Below are 18,608 nucleotides of genomic sequence, written 5' to 3'. Positions count from 1 at the left end.
TGTATTTTATCAGTACTTGGTTATGTAATTTTTAGATCTAAGGTCTCATACTTAACAGCATTAATAAATCTTAATTGTATCTGTTAATGTTCAATCTGAATTTTTCATACAATTTTCCAGCATTGCAACATTGATATGTCCTCTATTATTATAGAAATTCTAGTTACATGGATTCCTGTGTAACAATTCAAATTTGTCAGATGACAAAAGAATGTTTTGTTTGTATTCTTCTGGGTATTTCACACTACAGGGAAAAGACACAAAGACCCGAAGGCAGCAAAAGAGTAAAGCCTGATTGGTCTTCTCGTGCAGGTATGTAGTGATGGAAGAATGATAATGAGTAATAGTGGTGCCATATGGGACCTATCGAGAGTATGGACATGTGCCTGTTTCTCTGACTGTTCATCAGAGCAGAACGTCAGATTGTGCCTGTTTCTTCGAGTGTTCTTACATCAGAGATGAATGTGATAATTTCAGAGAGTGATCATTCATCAAAACGGATTTTGCCTGTTTCTACGAGTGTTTATTCATCAGAGCATAATGTGCCTGTTTCTACGAGTGTTCATTCATCAGAGCATAATGTGCCTGTTTCTACGAGTGTTCATTCATCAGAGCATAATGTGCCTGTTTCTACCAGCGTTCATTCATCAGAGCATAATGTGCCTGTTTCTACCAGCGTTCATTCATCAGAGCATAATGTGCCTGTTTCTACCAGCGTTCATTCATCAGAGCATAATGTGCCTGTTTCTACGAGCGTTCATTCATCAGAGCATAATGGGCCTGTTTCTACGAGCGTTCATTCATCAGAGCATAATGGGCCTGTTTCTACGAGCGTTCATTCATCAGAGCATAATGGGCCTGTTTCTACGAGCGTTCATTCATCAGAGCATAATGTGCCTGTTTCTACGAGTGTTTATTCATAAGACCATAATGTACCTGTTTCTGCAAGTGTTCGTTCATCAGAACAGAATGGGTCTGATTCTGTGTGTTCATACATCAAAGCAGAATGTCAAAACCTTTCTGTTTTTGCTAGTGTTCTTTGTCACTCATTTTGTCAAGTATCTTTTGTAAAATTGTCTTAATAGCAGCTAGTGTTGCAATACCTGTTTTGAGTAGTAAAGATTTTGCAGAATGTGCCTGTTTCAGTGTTCATTCATCATAGCTGAATGTCAGAAAGGGCCTGTTTCTGCAAGTGCCATTCATCAGAGCAGAATGTGCCGGTTTCTCTAAAGTCTACCATCTACTCAGAATGCATTTCATTGGCTTTGGAACAATTTACTAAACATCAACCAACGAACTTGAGTACATACCAAGTTTTGATTTTTTACAATTGCCGTAGATTAATGTATTTTATTCCCTTTTCTTAATTATCTAATCTAGTTTTTTATATTTAATGCCATTAATTCCAGACTAAATTAAGATTATAGATCTATTGATTGCTTCGCGAACCCTGTAATATTACGAATGAAATCTGAACGTCAGTGCTGCCTTATATTTCTGTCCATTTCAAAATGGCTTTGTTTTCATGAGATGTATAAAACACCTGTATATCAAGTAAGTCATTTTGTTATCCACGCTTCTTGCAGGGTGTGATTTTGTAGAACTATTAGCTGTCTCAACTCTTTGTTTTTGAACAAAATGTATTTGTGATGGGGCGCTGATAAGATATCCTGTAGGCTATATGTCAAAAAAACCAGAAGTAGCTATTGAAATTATTCATACTTTGAGAGGTAACATTGTATTATTTCTTTTAGCATTTGCTAATAGCGTATCTTTGGCTAAATTACCTTTAATCTTAAATTGGAGAGTACATGCTATTCAGGCCTAACAGTCATCAGTTAGGCCATTCTGAACATAATAGTGTCTATCCATGTCTACCAAATATTACCCAAACAGGACTTGATGCTAAAAACATTACTTTCCTGGGCATGCTTCCTGCAGCTTTGAGTACTTGTTACTGAGTTTGAGTGATGGAGCTAATACTACTTGCGTATTGGATTGGGCTTTGCATCCCTTGAATTTTTCTGGTATATGAAGACGATTTTGGAATCCTCTGCGTTAAGCAGCATGTCCCAGTTTGTGCAGTTTCATGTAAGGGAAACGCTTCTAGCTTCATTTAATCTTCCGTGAGGGAGGTCCATAGCCGTATGCCTTGCAAAAGCTTGACTTGGAGATATCCGGGACTTATTCTGTCCGTTGCCTCTAATCATTAGCATTTTGGTCGTACAAACTTTTCTCCATCTTCTTTCCCACTACTATTCCTACGTCAAGTAATCGGTTGCCTGATGCTTAGATGCTTACAGGGGATGCCCAAGCCACATCCTAATTTCTAATATTCTTAATTTGGTAGAGAGTTTTTCAGACTGCATGCTCTTGCAGTTTCCACAGTTATTGGCAATTATGCCTAGCCTTTCCCTGAAAAGGAAGAATGCTGGGCAGCAGCTGTCCTTTTAGTCACTTTATACGACATGCAGATCGTATGGTGGTAGCACTCCTAAACCTCTATCCCAGGGCACCACAATCTTTCCTCCAAAGAGGATACTAAAACTTCATATGGCCTTATTCATCACTCTTTGGAATACCAATGACAGTTAGTGGCTTCGTATGTATCCAAACTAAGTAGGACTGAATTTAAGAAGGTTATTTTGTCATTAACTCCACCAACGAAGTTGGGAGGAGGTCATGTTTTACCCCATGTTTGTGCATTTGTAATTTGTGTGTGTATTTTATTGTGAACAGCTTCCTGGCAACAATTTTAATCGTAGAGTGATTAAACTTGCAGGGATTAAATGTTTTGTAAAAAAATGGAAATTGTAAAATTTTGGAAGTTCAAGGTCAAAGGTCAAGGTCACGGTAAAATAAAATGTCCATTTCACGTAATCAGCCATAAGTTTGGACATCATTGTCACAGAGACTTCAAACTTGGGTCATATTTGAGTGTATGAAAATCCACGCCAATTAATACATGTTAAGGTAAAAGGTCAACGTCAAGGTTAAGCAAAAGGTTGAGAAATAAGCTGCCGCGGCGGAGTCTGCGCTTTACTGAGTGCCCTTCTAGTTTATTCTGCAATTATCTCTCTCTCCCTGTCTCTTTTCAAAGGCTAGTGCATCTCACTTGATGGATTGTAAGCATTACATTGTGGTCTTTGTAAGATCCCTTTGGCTCTTAGCTACATATATATTTTAGCCTTATACTTTACCCTTTTTTTTATTCAACCTTTCAGCTTCACAATGCAACTATACTGGCCTCTCAAAATTACAAGTCTTCACTGAATATCTTCCCTGGCTCCAGCCCAGAGGCATATGGCCATCCAAAATTCTATAAGTATAAAAAACTAGAGGGGCACTAAGTTGAGCACAGACCTCTGCCGCGGCAGCTTATTTTTCAACCGTTTGCTTGACCTTGACCTTTGACCTCAACATGTATTAATTGGCGTGGATTTTCATACACTCAAATATAAACCAATTTTGAAGTCTGTGACAAAGATGTCCAAACTTATGGCTGTTTATGTGAATTGGACATTTTTCTTGCCTGTGACCTTGACCATTGATCTTGACCTTTCAAAATTTCATCATTTCCAGCTTTTTGCATAACAGTTAATCCCTGCAAGTTTCATTACTCTGCGATTGAAATTGTGACCAGGAAGCTGTTCACAAACAAGTAAAACACACAAACAGGGGGTAAACCATAACCTTCCAACTTCGTTGGCGGATGTAAATATACGCAAATTTAAGAAGGAAATGAAACCAGAACGTTTTTTTCAGATGAACTTCGTGACTCGCTTGAACGAGACCGGATGTTGTTCATTAATTTAATGAAAAGGAAAGTGCGAGATTCCTAACTCGGTCCAGAGTAGATTTATTAAGAGTTTGAGTGAAAAGCCGAGGAGGAGAATTTAAGGATTGAGCTTGGTGGCGCCGTCTTGATGAATAGCGCAGATGGTACGAACTGGCATCTCAGGAGTTAAAAAAGTTAGTCACTCACTCTCATCTCGTTTGTGCTACAGAAAGGATCAGTATTTCAGGTTAGTGGATCTCTCTCTCTCTCTCTCTCTCTCTCTCTCTCTCTCTCTCTCTCTCTCTCTCTCTCTCTCTAAGAGAAGTTTAGGTCTGGTTTGCATATGGATGGGTGACCACCGAGATTAGATAGATGTTGGACATTCATTGGATAGAGCGTGATGCTCTTGCAGCTTCACACCTCGAAATTCTTATTGAAAACCGGAAGTCATATGATAAATGAAGATTATGAATATATATATATATATATATATATATATATATATATATATATATATATATATATATATATATATATATATCTATCTATCTATATATATATATATATATATATATATATATATATATATATATATATATATATATATATATATATCCCTTTCTGAGTGAGAATACCGTAACGTGGTAAAATGGTTTGTGTATCGCCATGATCATCAAAGCCATATTAGTCATTAACACATACTAGGTTGGTTTGCTATGAGCTATCAGTCTAAAGTTTCCAACCATCACCAATTGGCAATGGCTAAACCATAGACATGGATAAGGACATGTCTGAGGCCTTTGTCCTGCAATGGAGTAGAAAAGGCTGCATTGGGTTTGCTGTTTGTTCTATATATATACACAAACCTGTATATGTATATATATATATATATATATATATATATATATATATATATATATATATATATGTATATACATACATATATATACATATATATATATATATATATATATATATATATATATATATATATATATATATATATATATATATGTATGTGTGTGTGTGAATGTGTTTTCTTGTGTGTACAAAATATACACATGTAGCAGATATAAATATATGTATATATATATATATATATATATATATATATATATATATATATATATATATATATATATATATATATATATATATATTGTATATGCAAAACAAATGCAGCAGTTTCTAGTCCACTGCAGGACAAAGGCCTCAGACATGTCAATTCATGTCTGGGATTTAGCCCATTTTCATTACCACATGGGCCAGTGCAGATTGGTGATGGTGGGAGATTTTCGTCTGATCGCGCACAGCAAACCAACCTAGTATGGCGACACAAACCCTCTCACCGTGTTAAGGTATCCCCACTCAGAAAGGTATATATATATACATATATATATATATATATATATATATATATATATATATATATATATATATGATATACAGTATATATATATATATATATATATATATATATATATATATATATATATATATATATATATATATATATATATATATATATACCGTATATCATATATATACATATATACACATATTATAAGGCCTAGGAGTCTTCGGGCTCCAACAGGGAAAACAGCCCAGTGAGCAAGGGAAATAAATAAACTATATACGAGAGGTATTTTTCAAGATGAACTGGACGCATACGGAGTCATAACAAGTACATGATAATCCAGTAAAAATTTAAGCCATTATCCGAATCCATAACTAACAACAGCCAATGGTTAAATTAATAAGAATCCTGATAATCATTTTGGGAGATTCGTGGTTACTTGGCCAGGCACACTATTCTATCTTATTTCTCTTCCTCTGTTTTTTTTTTTTTTTTTTTTTTTTTTTTTTTTTAAGTTTTTATAGTTTATATATTGAAGATTTATCCTAATGTTGTTACTGGTCTTAAAATATTCCATTTCAATTGTTGATTACTTCTCTTGAAGTTTCCTTATTCCTTTCCTCACTGGACTATTTTCCCTGTTGTGAGCCCTCGGGCTTATAACATTCTGATTTTCCAACCAGGGTTGTGGCTTAGCTAGTAATAGTAATAATAATAATAACAACAACAACAAAATCAACAATAACAATAATGATAATACTGAAATAATAATAATAATAATAATAACAAGTGAGCAAGTCCTGAACGCGGACATGGTCCTCGTAGAGGACATACCTCCGCCAAGGTGAACTTGACCTTCACGTGACCTTGACCTTCAGGTGACCTTGACCTTCACGTGACCTTGACCTTCACGTGACCTTGACCTTCAAGTGACCTGCTTGACTTTTGACCTTCAAGTGATCTTTGTTCATTTGCCACTGATACTTAATATGACATTGATATAATGCACCAATATGACCTTGACCTTTGACCTTTATAAATTTGAACATCACCCATGGGTTGCGCCTGGACTAGGACTTCCCTGTTGGCTTATGCAAAAGTCAGTGCTTTATTTCTGTCTCTTGATATGGCCACTTATGTCATAGTGACACCAGTGACCCCTGTGACCTTGACCTTGGGGTGACCTTGACCAAAATTTAATCAGTTCTTCCATACACATTGGGGAACTACTTGGCCAAGTTTGAAGTGATTCCGTGTAGAAATGTGGCCTCTACGTTGTCCACAGACAGACAGACAAACAAACAAACAAACAAACAAACCGAACCGAAAACAATACCTCCTGGCGGAGGTAATAATAATAATAACAAGGCTTGTTGTAACACCAACGTGTTAATATTCTTTAGTTTGCTGAAGAAAGAATAAGAGAGTGAAGATAGAAAAACGACAAGGAGAAAGATAAATAATAAAACGCAAAGAATCTAATTTATCTTGCGGTGGCTGATGTGGTAACGTCCCTGACTGGTGATCGCCAGACTGGGGTTCGAGTCCAGCTCAAACTCGTGAATTCCTTTGGTCACTGCTATCTCACCATCTTTGTAAGCTAAGGATGACGGGTTTGGGGGAGCCTATAGATCTATCTGCTGAGTCATCAGTGGCCACTGCCTGGCCCTACTTGGTCCCAGCTTGGGTGGAGAGGGGGATTGGGCGCTGATCATATGTATATATGGTCTAGGGCACTTTCCTGCTTGCTAGGGCAATGTCACTGTCCCTTGCCTCTGCCATTCATGCGCGGCCTTTAAACCTTTAAACTTTTGCAATCAACAGGTAATAGTGGACCCCCCCCCCCTCTCTCTCTCTCTCTCTCTCTCTCTCTCTCTCTCTCTCTCTCTCTCTCTCTCTCTCTCTCTCTCTCTCTCTCTCTCTCTCTTAAACCTTTAAACGGGTCTTCAACATAATCTTGTTGAAGACAGATGTGATACAGAGACGTGAGAATGGTCACTAGGAAGGCTGTGTGTGAGGACGTCATTGATAGTAATTTATCCTAAAGGGCTAAAATGTTTAACGTCATTTGGTACCCAGAAGAAGGAATGTTAGCCCTGGGGGTTCAACATTAACCTCAGTAAATGGCTGGACCTCAAAACTTCTGATCAAGATTACTGAGATGAAACATTATTTTGATGTTGCTGTTCTTAGAATATTTTATTTTTCTCTGTTTCCTTTCCTTACTGGGATATTTTCCCTGTTGTGGCCCCTTCGCTTGTAGCATCCTGCTTTTCCAACTAGGGTTGTAGATTAGCAAGTAATAATAATAATAATAATAATAATAATAATAATAATAATAATAATAATAATAATAATAATAATAATAAAGTAAATATGTAAGCCCCGGAAGCTGTCAAAATTTAAAATTATTTTTTCATGATTTTATAATTGAATATTATGTCAAAACGTATTATGTAATAACAGCACCCCAAAAGAATATAAAAAAACATTTCAGTAGTAATCTCCACAATAATACTTTTAGTACATGACTTTACATTTCCAGAAACTCTTATCAGCTATCTTTTAGTTATATCTATAATTATTTGAGCTCCTGCATCCACAAGTTCGACTATCAATTGATTTGTCAAAGATTCGGCATTAAGAAAAATTAATTTTTTGTCTCTGCCAAGAGAAGTCTGATTTTTTAAAATGAAATGTACTAGGCATAATAAACCCAAAAAATACTTATTTCTTCCTAAGAAAGAATCATTTTTTGACTCCGACAAGACAAGTTTCATTCTTTTAAATCGAAGGTATTTCTCTCGACTTATTTCGACTTAATTCATATCAGAAAAACAATCGTTTTATCTCCAGCTCATATAGTAAAGTTTTACTTGAGAGAGAGAGAGAGAGAGAGAGAGAGAGAGAGAGAGAGAGAGAGAGAGAGAGAGAGATAGAGATAGGATTTCAATCTTCCACGACTCCTTCACTACATTATTCTTATAGCAACTATTGAACAGAAGACGTTGATTATTTATTTTTGGTTTCATCAAAGTTTAAAGTTTTTTTTTTTTTCTTAAGAAAAGCTTTATTTCCATGAAACTTTTTTTTTTCAGTTTATTCATATTGGAAATTTCTACGAAGAAAAGTCTGTTTTATTTTTTTATTTATTTTTTTTTTTTTTATATCTGAAGATTTTAATTTTGTCCATTTTCATCTTCAGCCTATCTGCTATAATTTTTTAATAAAGAAAACAACCAATTCTTCTTCTCCCAAAGGGTCAACTACAGCACTGTAACTCTTCAGTTGCTACTTTCTCTTGGTAAGGGTAGAAGAGACTATTTAGCTATGGTCAGCATCTCTTCTAGGAGAAGGACATCCCAAAATCAAACCATTGTTCTCTAGTCTTAGGTAGTGTCATAACCTCTGTACCATGGTCTTCCACTGTCTTGGGTTAGAGATCTCTTGCTTGAGGGTACACTCGGGCACACTATTCCATCTTATTTCACTTCCTCTGGTTTTGTTAAAGTTGTTATAGTTTATTTAAGAAATATTTATTTCAATGCTGTTACGGTTCGTAAGATATTTTATTTTTCCTTGTTTCCTTTCCCTCACTGTAGCCTAGCAAATAATAATAATAATAATAATAATAATAATAATAATAATAATAATAATAATAATAATAATAATAATAATAATAATAATAACAAAGGCCACCATTATAGTTATCTTGCAAATCAAAACCTCAGCATTGTTTGAAACCTATTACATTTAGAACCAGTGAACTTATTGGGGGGTAGATGGAGATGGTCTGGGCATGCTCTTCGCACTCCCCAAGTTCAGCTGGGCTCCACAAGGCAATAGAAGAGTTGGAAGGCCCAGGCCTACATGGTTGAGGACTATGAAGCGCGAAGTAGGAGATGATGAATGGAGAAGTATTGAATTAAAAGCTCCAGATAGAGATGACTGGCGAAATCTAACCGAGGCCCTTTTCGTCAATAGTCGTACGAGGAGATGATGATGATGATGATGATGATGGAATTATTGAACAAATATAAAATTGTGGTTTTCATGATACTTTGATTTTTTATTCACATTTCAATAACACAAAAGATGTTGATCAACAATCGTAGCAACCAAATCACATTTTAATCCCATTTAAATTTCCACTTTCAATGGCTAGAAATTATGCCCCAGATCTTGAACAGAACAAAAGCTAACAGATACAACAGCCATATCAGAGTTATCTGAGAATTAATTTTGCTGTCACTTGACAAGTGAAAGTCATCATGAAATAAATTCATTAAAGTAAAAAAAAAAGACAGTTAGTTTAGCAACAGGAGTATAGAAACCAATATATATATATATATATATATATATATATATATATATATATATATATATATATATATATATATATATATATATATATATATATATATATATATATATCACCAACACTCGCGATTTTAATCAATGTAAATATTAACCACAATGGTATTTAATATAGATTTCCACCTTTGGTAGTGTATAACCACTAGAATTCATTTACGATAACTGTTTCTGGCTAGATAGAGATTCGAACCTATGCTTCGTAGCCGGAACCCTACCTGCGAGGACGAGAGAGAGAGAGAGAGAGAGAGAGAGAGAGAGAGAGAGAGAGAGAGAGAGAGAGAGATGCTAATGTTTAATGAAAATGCAGACAACAAAAAATGGTTATGGACGAACCTTTAGAGATTGTTAATAAATAAACGCTCTTGAGACAGATAATAATTGTTTCTACAGGACATGAGACCGAAATTAAAATAAGGATAAGCATGGGGTGGAGAGTCTTTGATAAACAAAATGAAATTATGAAAAGTAAAATGCCACTTTCTCTAAAAAGAAAAGTATCTAATCAGATGGTCCCGTCAGTATTAAACTATGCATCAGATACAAAGAGCCTTACTTAAGCCTTAGAACATAAGCTAGTTACAACTTAAAGCTTAAAGAGTTATGGAAAGAATAATGATGTGAATAACACTAGGAGACAGAAAAAGAGAAACATGGATACGAGAGCAAACTAAAGTAGAGGATGTTCTAACATGTAAGAAAAAGATATGGACATGGGGAGGATATAATTATAATGAGAATAACAGATAATAGATGGACATTAAGAATAACAGATTGGGTCCTTAGAGATTGCAAACAAAGCAGGGGAAGGAAGAGAAGACGATGGATTATTGAACTAAGAATGTTTGCGGGTATGGACTGGCACAGAAAGACCATAAACAGTTGCAAGTGGAAGGACATGTCTAAGGCCTTTGTTCTGCAATGGACTAGTAATGGCTGACGATATATATATATATATATATATATATATATATATATATATATATATATATATACTGTATATATATATATATATATATATATATATATATATATATATATATATATATATATATATATATATATATATATATATATATATATATATATATATATATGTTTTAGCAACTTGTCCATTAAAGAGATTAAGGGTTCATTTTGACTCTACTCTGCATATTTATGACGGTATAAAGTTTGTAATTTAATGACTTCAACACTAATGCTCGTGACTATCATAAATTTACTTTCAGGTAATGAAGCATAAGTAATTATTAATTTTGTAGCAAAAAGACCGTCGTAGGGAAACTTGTGTAAAGCTAGATGACTTAATAAAGGATGAAACCTGAAAATAGAGATAACTGACAAAATAAATATTTTTCCACTCATATGGATCTGCTAGTGCAATAAGCTGAAATAGGTAGTCAACATTTTACATTTATCCTAATCATCATCTTCATCTCCTCCTACACCTATTTAAGCAAAGGGCCTCGGTTAGATTTTGCCAGTCTTCTCTATTTTAAGCTTTTAATTCAATACTTCTCCATTCATCGTCTCCGACTTCACCCTTCATAGTCCTCAGCCATGTAGGCCTGGGTCTTCCAACTCTTCTAGTACCTTGTGGAGCCAAGTTGAATATTTGGTGAAGTAATCTCTCTTGGGGAGTGCAAAGAGCATGCCCAAACCATCTACATCTACCCCTTACCATAATTTCATCCACATATGGCTCTCGATTGTTTGATTTAAAGTTTTCAGGCATCCTGACATCTAAGTTCATTGACGCCGATATGAATCTCGAGTAATCTCTCTTATCTTTTCATATCAAATCCTATCCTACCATTTAATTTCCAATATTCTGCTGAGGGCTTTAATCTCAAATCTATTAAATCCTGATAGCTTGCCATATATTTTTTTGATCCAAACATTTCAATAATTATCTTGATTACAGAAATAATATATAGAATATGATTATTTGGTAGTGAGATAAAACTCCACTGTGTAGGCTTATTCATTTGCAATCGTGAATAATGATTTTCTAACTTATTTTTACTCTAATTTAGGTAACGCCTCTTCTCGTAGGAAGTAGGCAAGGCACCAAAGAATCCGATGTCTTCTGGAGTGGTTAAGGATGAGAATAACAAGGAAAATATTGAAGCTATCACTGGTGATGGTAAGGTCCTTAGCCTACCATCCAAGACAGAGAGTGAAAATGAAGTCCTATCCCAGAGAGGTGTGATAAAACAAGTAAGTCAATATACTCTCATAATTTTTAACTGACTTGTCCTATTCTTTTGTGTTTTAACATGAATTATCTCCAGTTATCAATAACGGATGAAGTGACATGGTCTATATTCGCCGCAAAAATTCCAGGCGAAATAAGCCACACCCCCTAGTGACATCATAGGCAATCACATTGTTTCCCACGTTAGCAGCAGTCACAAAACACACCCTTACAAATTTTAAAGTATACTAACTTAAAATCACTTTAAGGGGATGTGTTTTGACCGCTGTTAACTCGGGAGACATGATTGGCTATGACATCATCAGGGTATGGTGCTTATTTTGCCAGGAATCTCTACTGCGACTACAGTCAACACTAATATTGTTGTATCGTTGCCTAAGCAAAGGTTAACTTTTAGGTATTAATAGCTAAATTTCTAAGATATACATTGCATTTAATCTATACATATTCTCCCGAGGTGTTAGCTGGACTGGCAATTGCATTGTCAACACTGATGACTGGATTCACAAGTGCTTGGCCAGTGGTCTTACCAAAGTTACAAGAGAGTTCCCAGTCCTTCCAAGTAACAGACCAGGATGTAGCATGGCTGGGTAATTAGCTTTTCTAGTACTAGAACTGAATAATAAAACCCTGTTCTATAATCAGTACCTTCTCTGCCTCTATAGTTAATTATTTATTTCCTAGTTCTTTGATCTTCATTTCTCTTGCCCACAGTTATTCTGTTCTATGGAAGTTTTGCAAGTCTCTGGTTTGTTAGCTTTGTTCCAAACGAATGTTAGTTTATTGTGATAAACAATAGAATATTGGCAAGCTATAAATATGTTTAGTAAGCATTTCCTTGCATTTTCTCTCCAGTTTCACTTCAAGGCTTGGTTGGTATGTTCACATCGCTAGTCTCAGGCCATCTAGTGGAATACTTCGGACCTCGGAAGCTCCTTCTCTTATGCTTATTCCCCACCTTCAGTTTATGGTTGCTGATGGCCTTCACGCCTTACCTCAGCCTGCTCTACATCAGCCGAGTGGGGCTGTCCATCAGCACATACTTAATCAAGAGCTTCTTTCAGGCGTACATTGCCGAGTTATGTCAGCCAAGAATCAGGGGAGCCATTGCCGCTTTGCCCGAGATCATAATAGCCATTGGTGTCTTGGCTACTTACACTCTGGCTAATTTCTTTTCCTATGAATTTGTGACAGCAGTTTTGTCAGCTCCATTCCTTCCACTTTTCATCATAATCATCTTCATTCCAGAGGTAAGTGGGCTTGGAATTTTTTATCAATATTCATCTATTACTTTTCTTTGAAGTGGTCTTCATACTGCTGAAGTTTTAACAGAATCAAAAGTTTTTTCATAGCCTACATATGAAATACATAGTGGTTAGTTATACCATTGATTTTTTCATTAGTTGGTTAATTACATGGATATGGTTAGTTATTAAATATACCCACTTCTTAAGCCGGCCTGCTCTCTTGGTTGATTAAAATCTAGCTGTCTTTCTATTCGGCCTAATATGATCTTTAAATATTTTTATATTAAACTTATTGGGTGGTATATACATATATGTATATATATATATATATATATATATATATATATATATATATATATATATATATATATATATATATATATATATATATATATATACATATATATATTTTAGCAGGTTGACCATTTTTTAAAACCATAAGCCTCAGGGTGGGAAAAGATTTTGGGAGAGGACTATTCTAGCTTTGGGGAATGGGATTTCTATCTGTTTCTGGAACATTGTCCTGTCTTTTTTTTTTTTTTTTTACTGACTTTTTTTCTCACTATAAGTAATTTCTATATTTTTGTTTTCATTCTGTACTAATTGGCCAACCATGTATAAATGAATCCATGATTGTGGGTTTGCAGATATGGATCCTGAGAGTATTTATCTATCTATCGATATATATGTACGTATATGCGTATATACAAATGTATATATACACACACACTGTATATACACATGGGTATAAAGATTTTGTGTGAAATGAAATGTACCTGTTTTCACTGTTCTTGAATCCATTACTTGATTATACCAACCCAAGCTGTTTTACTTGAAACGATTTTTTAACTGACTTCAGGTTATATGTCATCTTTATCAACATTTTTACTCCTAAAATCCATAACAGGAATATGTAGTTTCGACAATTTGCTAAATCAATATTCATTGCTGCTAAACTCAAATTTCATTGCAACTCATTTAAACAAAAACCTGTTGCCTATTTTCAGTCGCCTTATTGGCTTGCCAGAAGAAACAGGATGGAAGAGGCCAAAGCGTCACTTGCAAAGCTTAGAGGGGAAAAAGACACAGTAGAAAGAGAATTACACATTCTCACCAATACCAATAAAGTTCAGTCTTCAGCATGGACACAGGTAGGTAAACAGCTTTATCTATTTACTGCTTCTAGTGTTACTGTAAATTAAGATGAAAACCAACTATTTATTACAAAAGGAACTTGTTCTGTAACATTCATACACGTTTCAATTACTCCTTCACAGGTCCTTGAGCTGAAAAAAGGCCGAAACTTCCGTCCAGTTTTGTTTGTCCTGGCTATACTGGCTCTCCGAGAAATCAGCGGACAGACGGCCGTCTTCTCTTACTCAGTTTACATGTTCCGCCAAGCTGGCATTGAGCTGGACGCCTTTCTGTGCACAGTCTTCGTTGGGTGTGTGCGCCTGATTTGTTCATTCGTGGCAGCAACTGCTTTGGACTGCGCAGGTCGTCGGCCATTCCTCATTGGCAGCTCTGCTATCTGTGGTCTGGCTGAATTGATGAGCGGAGTGGCTATCTTGGTAGATTTTCCAGGAACCTCATGGATTCCCCTGTCAGGCCTTCTAATTTATGTTGCGGCTTATGGCCTTGGTCAGGGGTCGATCCCTTGGATTCTCATGGGGGAGCTTTTGCCTACTCCTGTCCGATCAATGGGGTCTTCTATCATCACATTTAGCTATTGCATGTTGCTCTTCATTGTTAATCTTATGTTTTTCAACATAACAGAGTCTTTTGGTCTGGGAGGGGCTCTGTGCCTGTTCTCCGTAGCGAATATAATCCTGGCAGTGATGACATTAGTCTGGTTGCCAGAAACTCGTGGCAGGTCGCTCGATGAACTTGAGACGGCATTTACAAAGTCAGGGAGAGGGCAGTTTCAACCACAAATGAGAGTTAAAAGTACTCTGGTTGTGAATGTTAGATAGAATAATTAGCAATAGTACTCTACTCTAAACTTACACCATTCTTCATAGCATTTTATCAAAGTTTCTGAGGTATTCATCTGCAATAATTACTTTGTAATGTTTTCATGAAAAGAAACTTTCATAATAGTACCTGAAAACGTCTAACAGTTTCAGCATAGGTGAGCAGATCACAATTGATACCATTTGTCTTCTGCAGATCAATATTGATATTGTTTGTCCTGTGCAGATCACTCGACATCAACTGTATTGTGCATATCACTACTGACACTACATGTCTTGTGCAGATCCCTATTGACATTGCTTATCTTGTGTAGATCATTGTTGAAATCACTTCTTATGTACAAATCCCTGTTTAAAGCACTTGTCTGGTGTATTTCACTCTTGACATCACTTGGCTTGTAAAGATCACTGTTGACATCACTTATTTTATGCATATCACTATTGACATTACTTGCCTTTTGCAGATGACTATTAACATCACTTGTCTTGTGTAGATCATTATTGACATCACTTATTTGTGTAGATCACTGTTGACATCAATTTTCCTGTGTAGATCCTTGTTGACACCACTTGTCTTGTACAGATCCCTGTTTACATTACTTGTCTTATGCAGATCCCTGTTTACATCACTTGTCTTGTGTAGATACTATTGACATCAATAGTCTTGTGCAAATTACTGTTGACATTAATTGTCTTGTGCAGATCACTATAGACATCACTTGCCTTTTGTAGATCATTATTGACATCACTTGTCTTGTGTGGATCACTACTGACAACAATGTCTTGTGCAAATTACTGTTGACATCAGTTGTCTTGTACACATCCCTAGTGACATCACTTGATTTTAAACTAGGTAACAGACCTATGTATTAGTTTATAATGCTATCAATTTCATTATCTATATACTGCATACGAGTTTGTCTGTGTTTAAAGGATGTTTTGTCATTAAGATATTGTAAATAAAATGAAGAAAAAAATAAGCTACAAATAGTTTCAATGCTCTTATCATTGACCCTAATCCACCGCAACTAGAGAACGGTTTTGCCCTTGAAGGAGTACTTTTCCTCCAAGTTACGGCCACTTTGGGAACTGATGTCAGAATCTGGAGTTAATTGGTGTTATTATAAAAGAAAAATTCCAATCTGTTCTTACCGATATATATCCCACGAGATGGTTGAAATAATAGTTATAAACATTGTGTTCATTTCTTTACGATGTTGATAATGCATCAACATTGACATTTAGTAGATCATATTTTAAATAACATCATAGATAGCAGTAGGCCCATACCTGAAATTAAGAGTTAATGAACTGAAGTAAGATAAATGCTTCATGTTTTCGACATTTACATATTTATAACAAACATAATCGGTATTTTTATATCATGTAACATCTCTATAGTGGAAAGCTTTGTATAATGATATGGAGAGAAGAGGTTTGGTGGAAGAGGTTGCCTTTGATAGAAGACCCTGGAGAGGGTGATTTAGGCAACCAACTCCTTAATGTAAGGATAATGGTAGGGAAGAAGATTTGTACAATATATTCCTATGATTCGGGTGAATTATTTCTACGTATTTCATTCTTTTTTCACAATCAGTATAATTAAATAAAGGATAATGGATTTTTTCATTTGATTTACATTTTCTTTCCCACAATGCCATAAACATATCAATACTCCTTTATTTTCAGCTTCGAAGTGAGGGGTAGGGAGAATGATCGTGTCTATCACGTTCTTACCAGTTAAACCCCTTAATCTTATCTTAGTAGGTTGGCCACGGTATCAACCGCCCGTTGAGATACTACTGCTGGGAGTTATTGGGTCCTTTGACTGGCCGGAAAGTACTACTGTACGTTGAATCTCTCTTTCTTGTTACAGCTCATTTTTCCTTTGCCTATACATATCGAATAGACTGGAGTATTCTTTACCCATTCCCTTTTCCTCATACACCAGACAACACTGAGATAACAGAAAAAAATCTTCTTCACTCAAGGGGTTAACTACTGCACTGTAATTGTTCAGTGGCTACTTTCTAAGTGGTATGGGTAGAAGAGATTCTTTTAGTGTCTTTAGATATGGTAAGCAGCTCTTCTAAGAGAAGGGCACTCCAAAATCAAGCCATTGTTCTCTAGTCTTGGGTAGTGCCATGGTCTCTGTGCCGTGGTCTTCCACTGTCTTGGGTTAGAGTGCTCTTGCTTGAGGGTACACACGGGCACACTACTCTGTTTTCTCTCTCTCTCTCCTTTTTTTTTTTTTTTTTTTTTTTTAAATGGTATGTTGGGCAGGCTTAACAGGAGAGCCATGGATGCCTGGTGGATTAGCAAGAGGTTTTCTTTACCTTATCTGTTTCTTTTTCTTTTCTAAACCATCCTTATTATCCTCCCTTCAGCTGAGGTGGCTATCCTGAAGGGAACTTAGCCTTGCGCAGTGTGTCAGATTCACCATGTTGAATAATTTTATCTGACATTTTATCTTTAGTCTAAGGACTGTTTCAGTCACTTAATATATATTTCTGTACATATTGTTTGCGTCATCATTACTTTCATGTTTGTTATGTTAAATGAATCTTTTAATTGCTATTAAATCTTATCCCGTCTGGAGACATTGAGCGAAATCTGGGACCAGCACGTCCCAGACTTCACCAGTGTCGTCTCCTGTATTGCAATATTCGTGGACTGCATGCCGATACTCAATATCTTACAGTTGCCTCCAGACAGTATGATTTTGTATTATGCTCAGAAACTTTGGTTTCTAATATGAGGCACTCATCTGAGCTCCTTATTACAGGTTTAAAGAAACCAATAATTTTGAAACAGGATGGCATTCCTAAGGACAGGAGAATGACGGTGCATATTAGGACTGAGTAACCTGCTTCTCCTCATTCCTGCTATGAATATGGATGTCATAAGATTCAGGTAAACAAAAATGTAGCAGGAATAACTTCTATTTGTGTTCACTCTACCAGAATCCAGCTTTAGATAATTCTATCTTCGATTGTTTTCATACCATAATGACTAAGATACAAGAAGGTAGAAAGGCCTCTTGTTTTTGTTGATGATTTCAATGCTAACCATAGGGAGTTGTTAAATTCTGCTTCTCCTACTGATTGCCATGGCTTAATTGCCTTGAATTTCTAAACATTTCTATACATTAGAGACGTAAGAAATAACTTTGCCAGTAGAAATAATGAAACACCAGAGCTGATACCAAAAGTAACGGTAGGAGTGGTAAAGAAAACTTTAAAAGTATAGTACTCAAGAAGTTTTATTCCAGCTGTGACCAAGTTGTGGAATGATCTTCCTAATCGGGTAGTTAAATCTGCAGAACTTCAAAAGTTCAAACCCGCAACAAATGTTTTTATGTTGAACAAGCTGACATAAGTCCTTTTATAGCTTATACATCAAATACCTGTCTTTTATGTTATGAAAATTTTTTTAAGAATTTTATTCTGATTTTCTTTACTTCTTATATCGTTTATTTATTTCCTTATATCCTTTCCTCGCTGGGCTATTTTTCCTGTTGGAGCCCTTGGACTTATAACATCTTGCTTTTCCGACTAGGGTTGTAGCTTAGCTAATAATAATAATAATAATAATAATAATAATAATAATAATAATAATAATAATAATATGAAAAGAGCCAAAGCAGAAGATGGCCTAAAAC

The 18,608-nt window shown here is 35.5% G+C and overlaps 1 protein-coding gene across 2 annotated transcripts; it reads left to right on the top strand.

The window, feature by feature from the left end:
• The first annotated feature begins 3,529 nt into the window (after positions 1 to 3,529).
• LOC137623196 (facilitated trehalose transporter Tret1-like) lies at positions 3,530 to 15,990 on the top strand. Of its 2 annotated transcripts, none has more exons than XM_068353896.1 (6): positions 3,530 to 3,972; positions 11,546 to 11,729; positions 12,185 to 12,317; positions 12,583 to 12,977; positions 13,982 to 14,125; positions 14,252 to 15,990. In XM_068353896.1, exons 2-6 carry the CDS (start codon positions 11,592 to 11,594, stop codon positions 14,945 to 14,947), a joined length of 1,506 nt encoding a protein of 501 aa, XP_068209997.1. In that variant the 5' UTR covers positions 3,530 to 3,972; positions 11,546 to 11,591; the 3' UTR covers positions 14,948 to 15,990. The 2 variants fall into 2 exon arrangements, with proteins under 2 accessions (XP_068209997.1, XP_068209996.1); XM_068353895.1 differs by having other exon boundaries at positions 3,531 to 4,025.
• The last annotated feature ends 2,618 nt before the right edge of the window (positions 15,991 to 18,608 follow it).

Source organism: Palaemon carinicauda, chromosome 30, assembly GCF_036898095.1.
Source record: "Palaemon carinicauda isolate YSFRI2023 chromosome 30, ASM3689809v2, whole genome shotgun sequence".
Lineage (NCBI taxonomy): Eukaryota > Metazoa > Arthropoda > Malacostraca > Decapoda > Palaemonidae > Palaemon > Palaemon carinicauda.
This window is presented reverse-complemented; position numbering and strand designations above follow the sequence as displayed.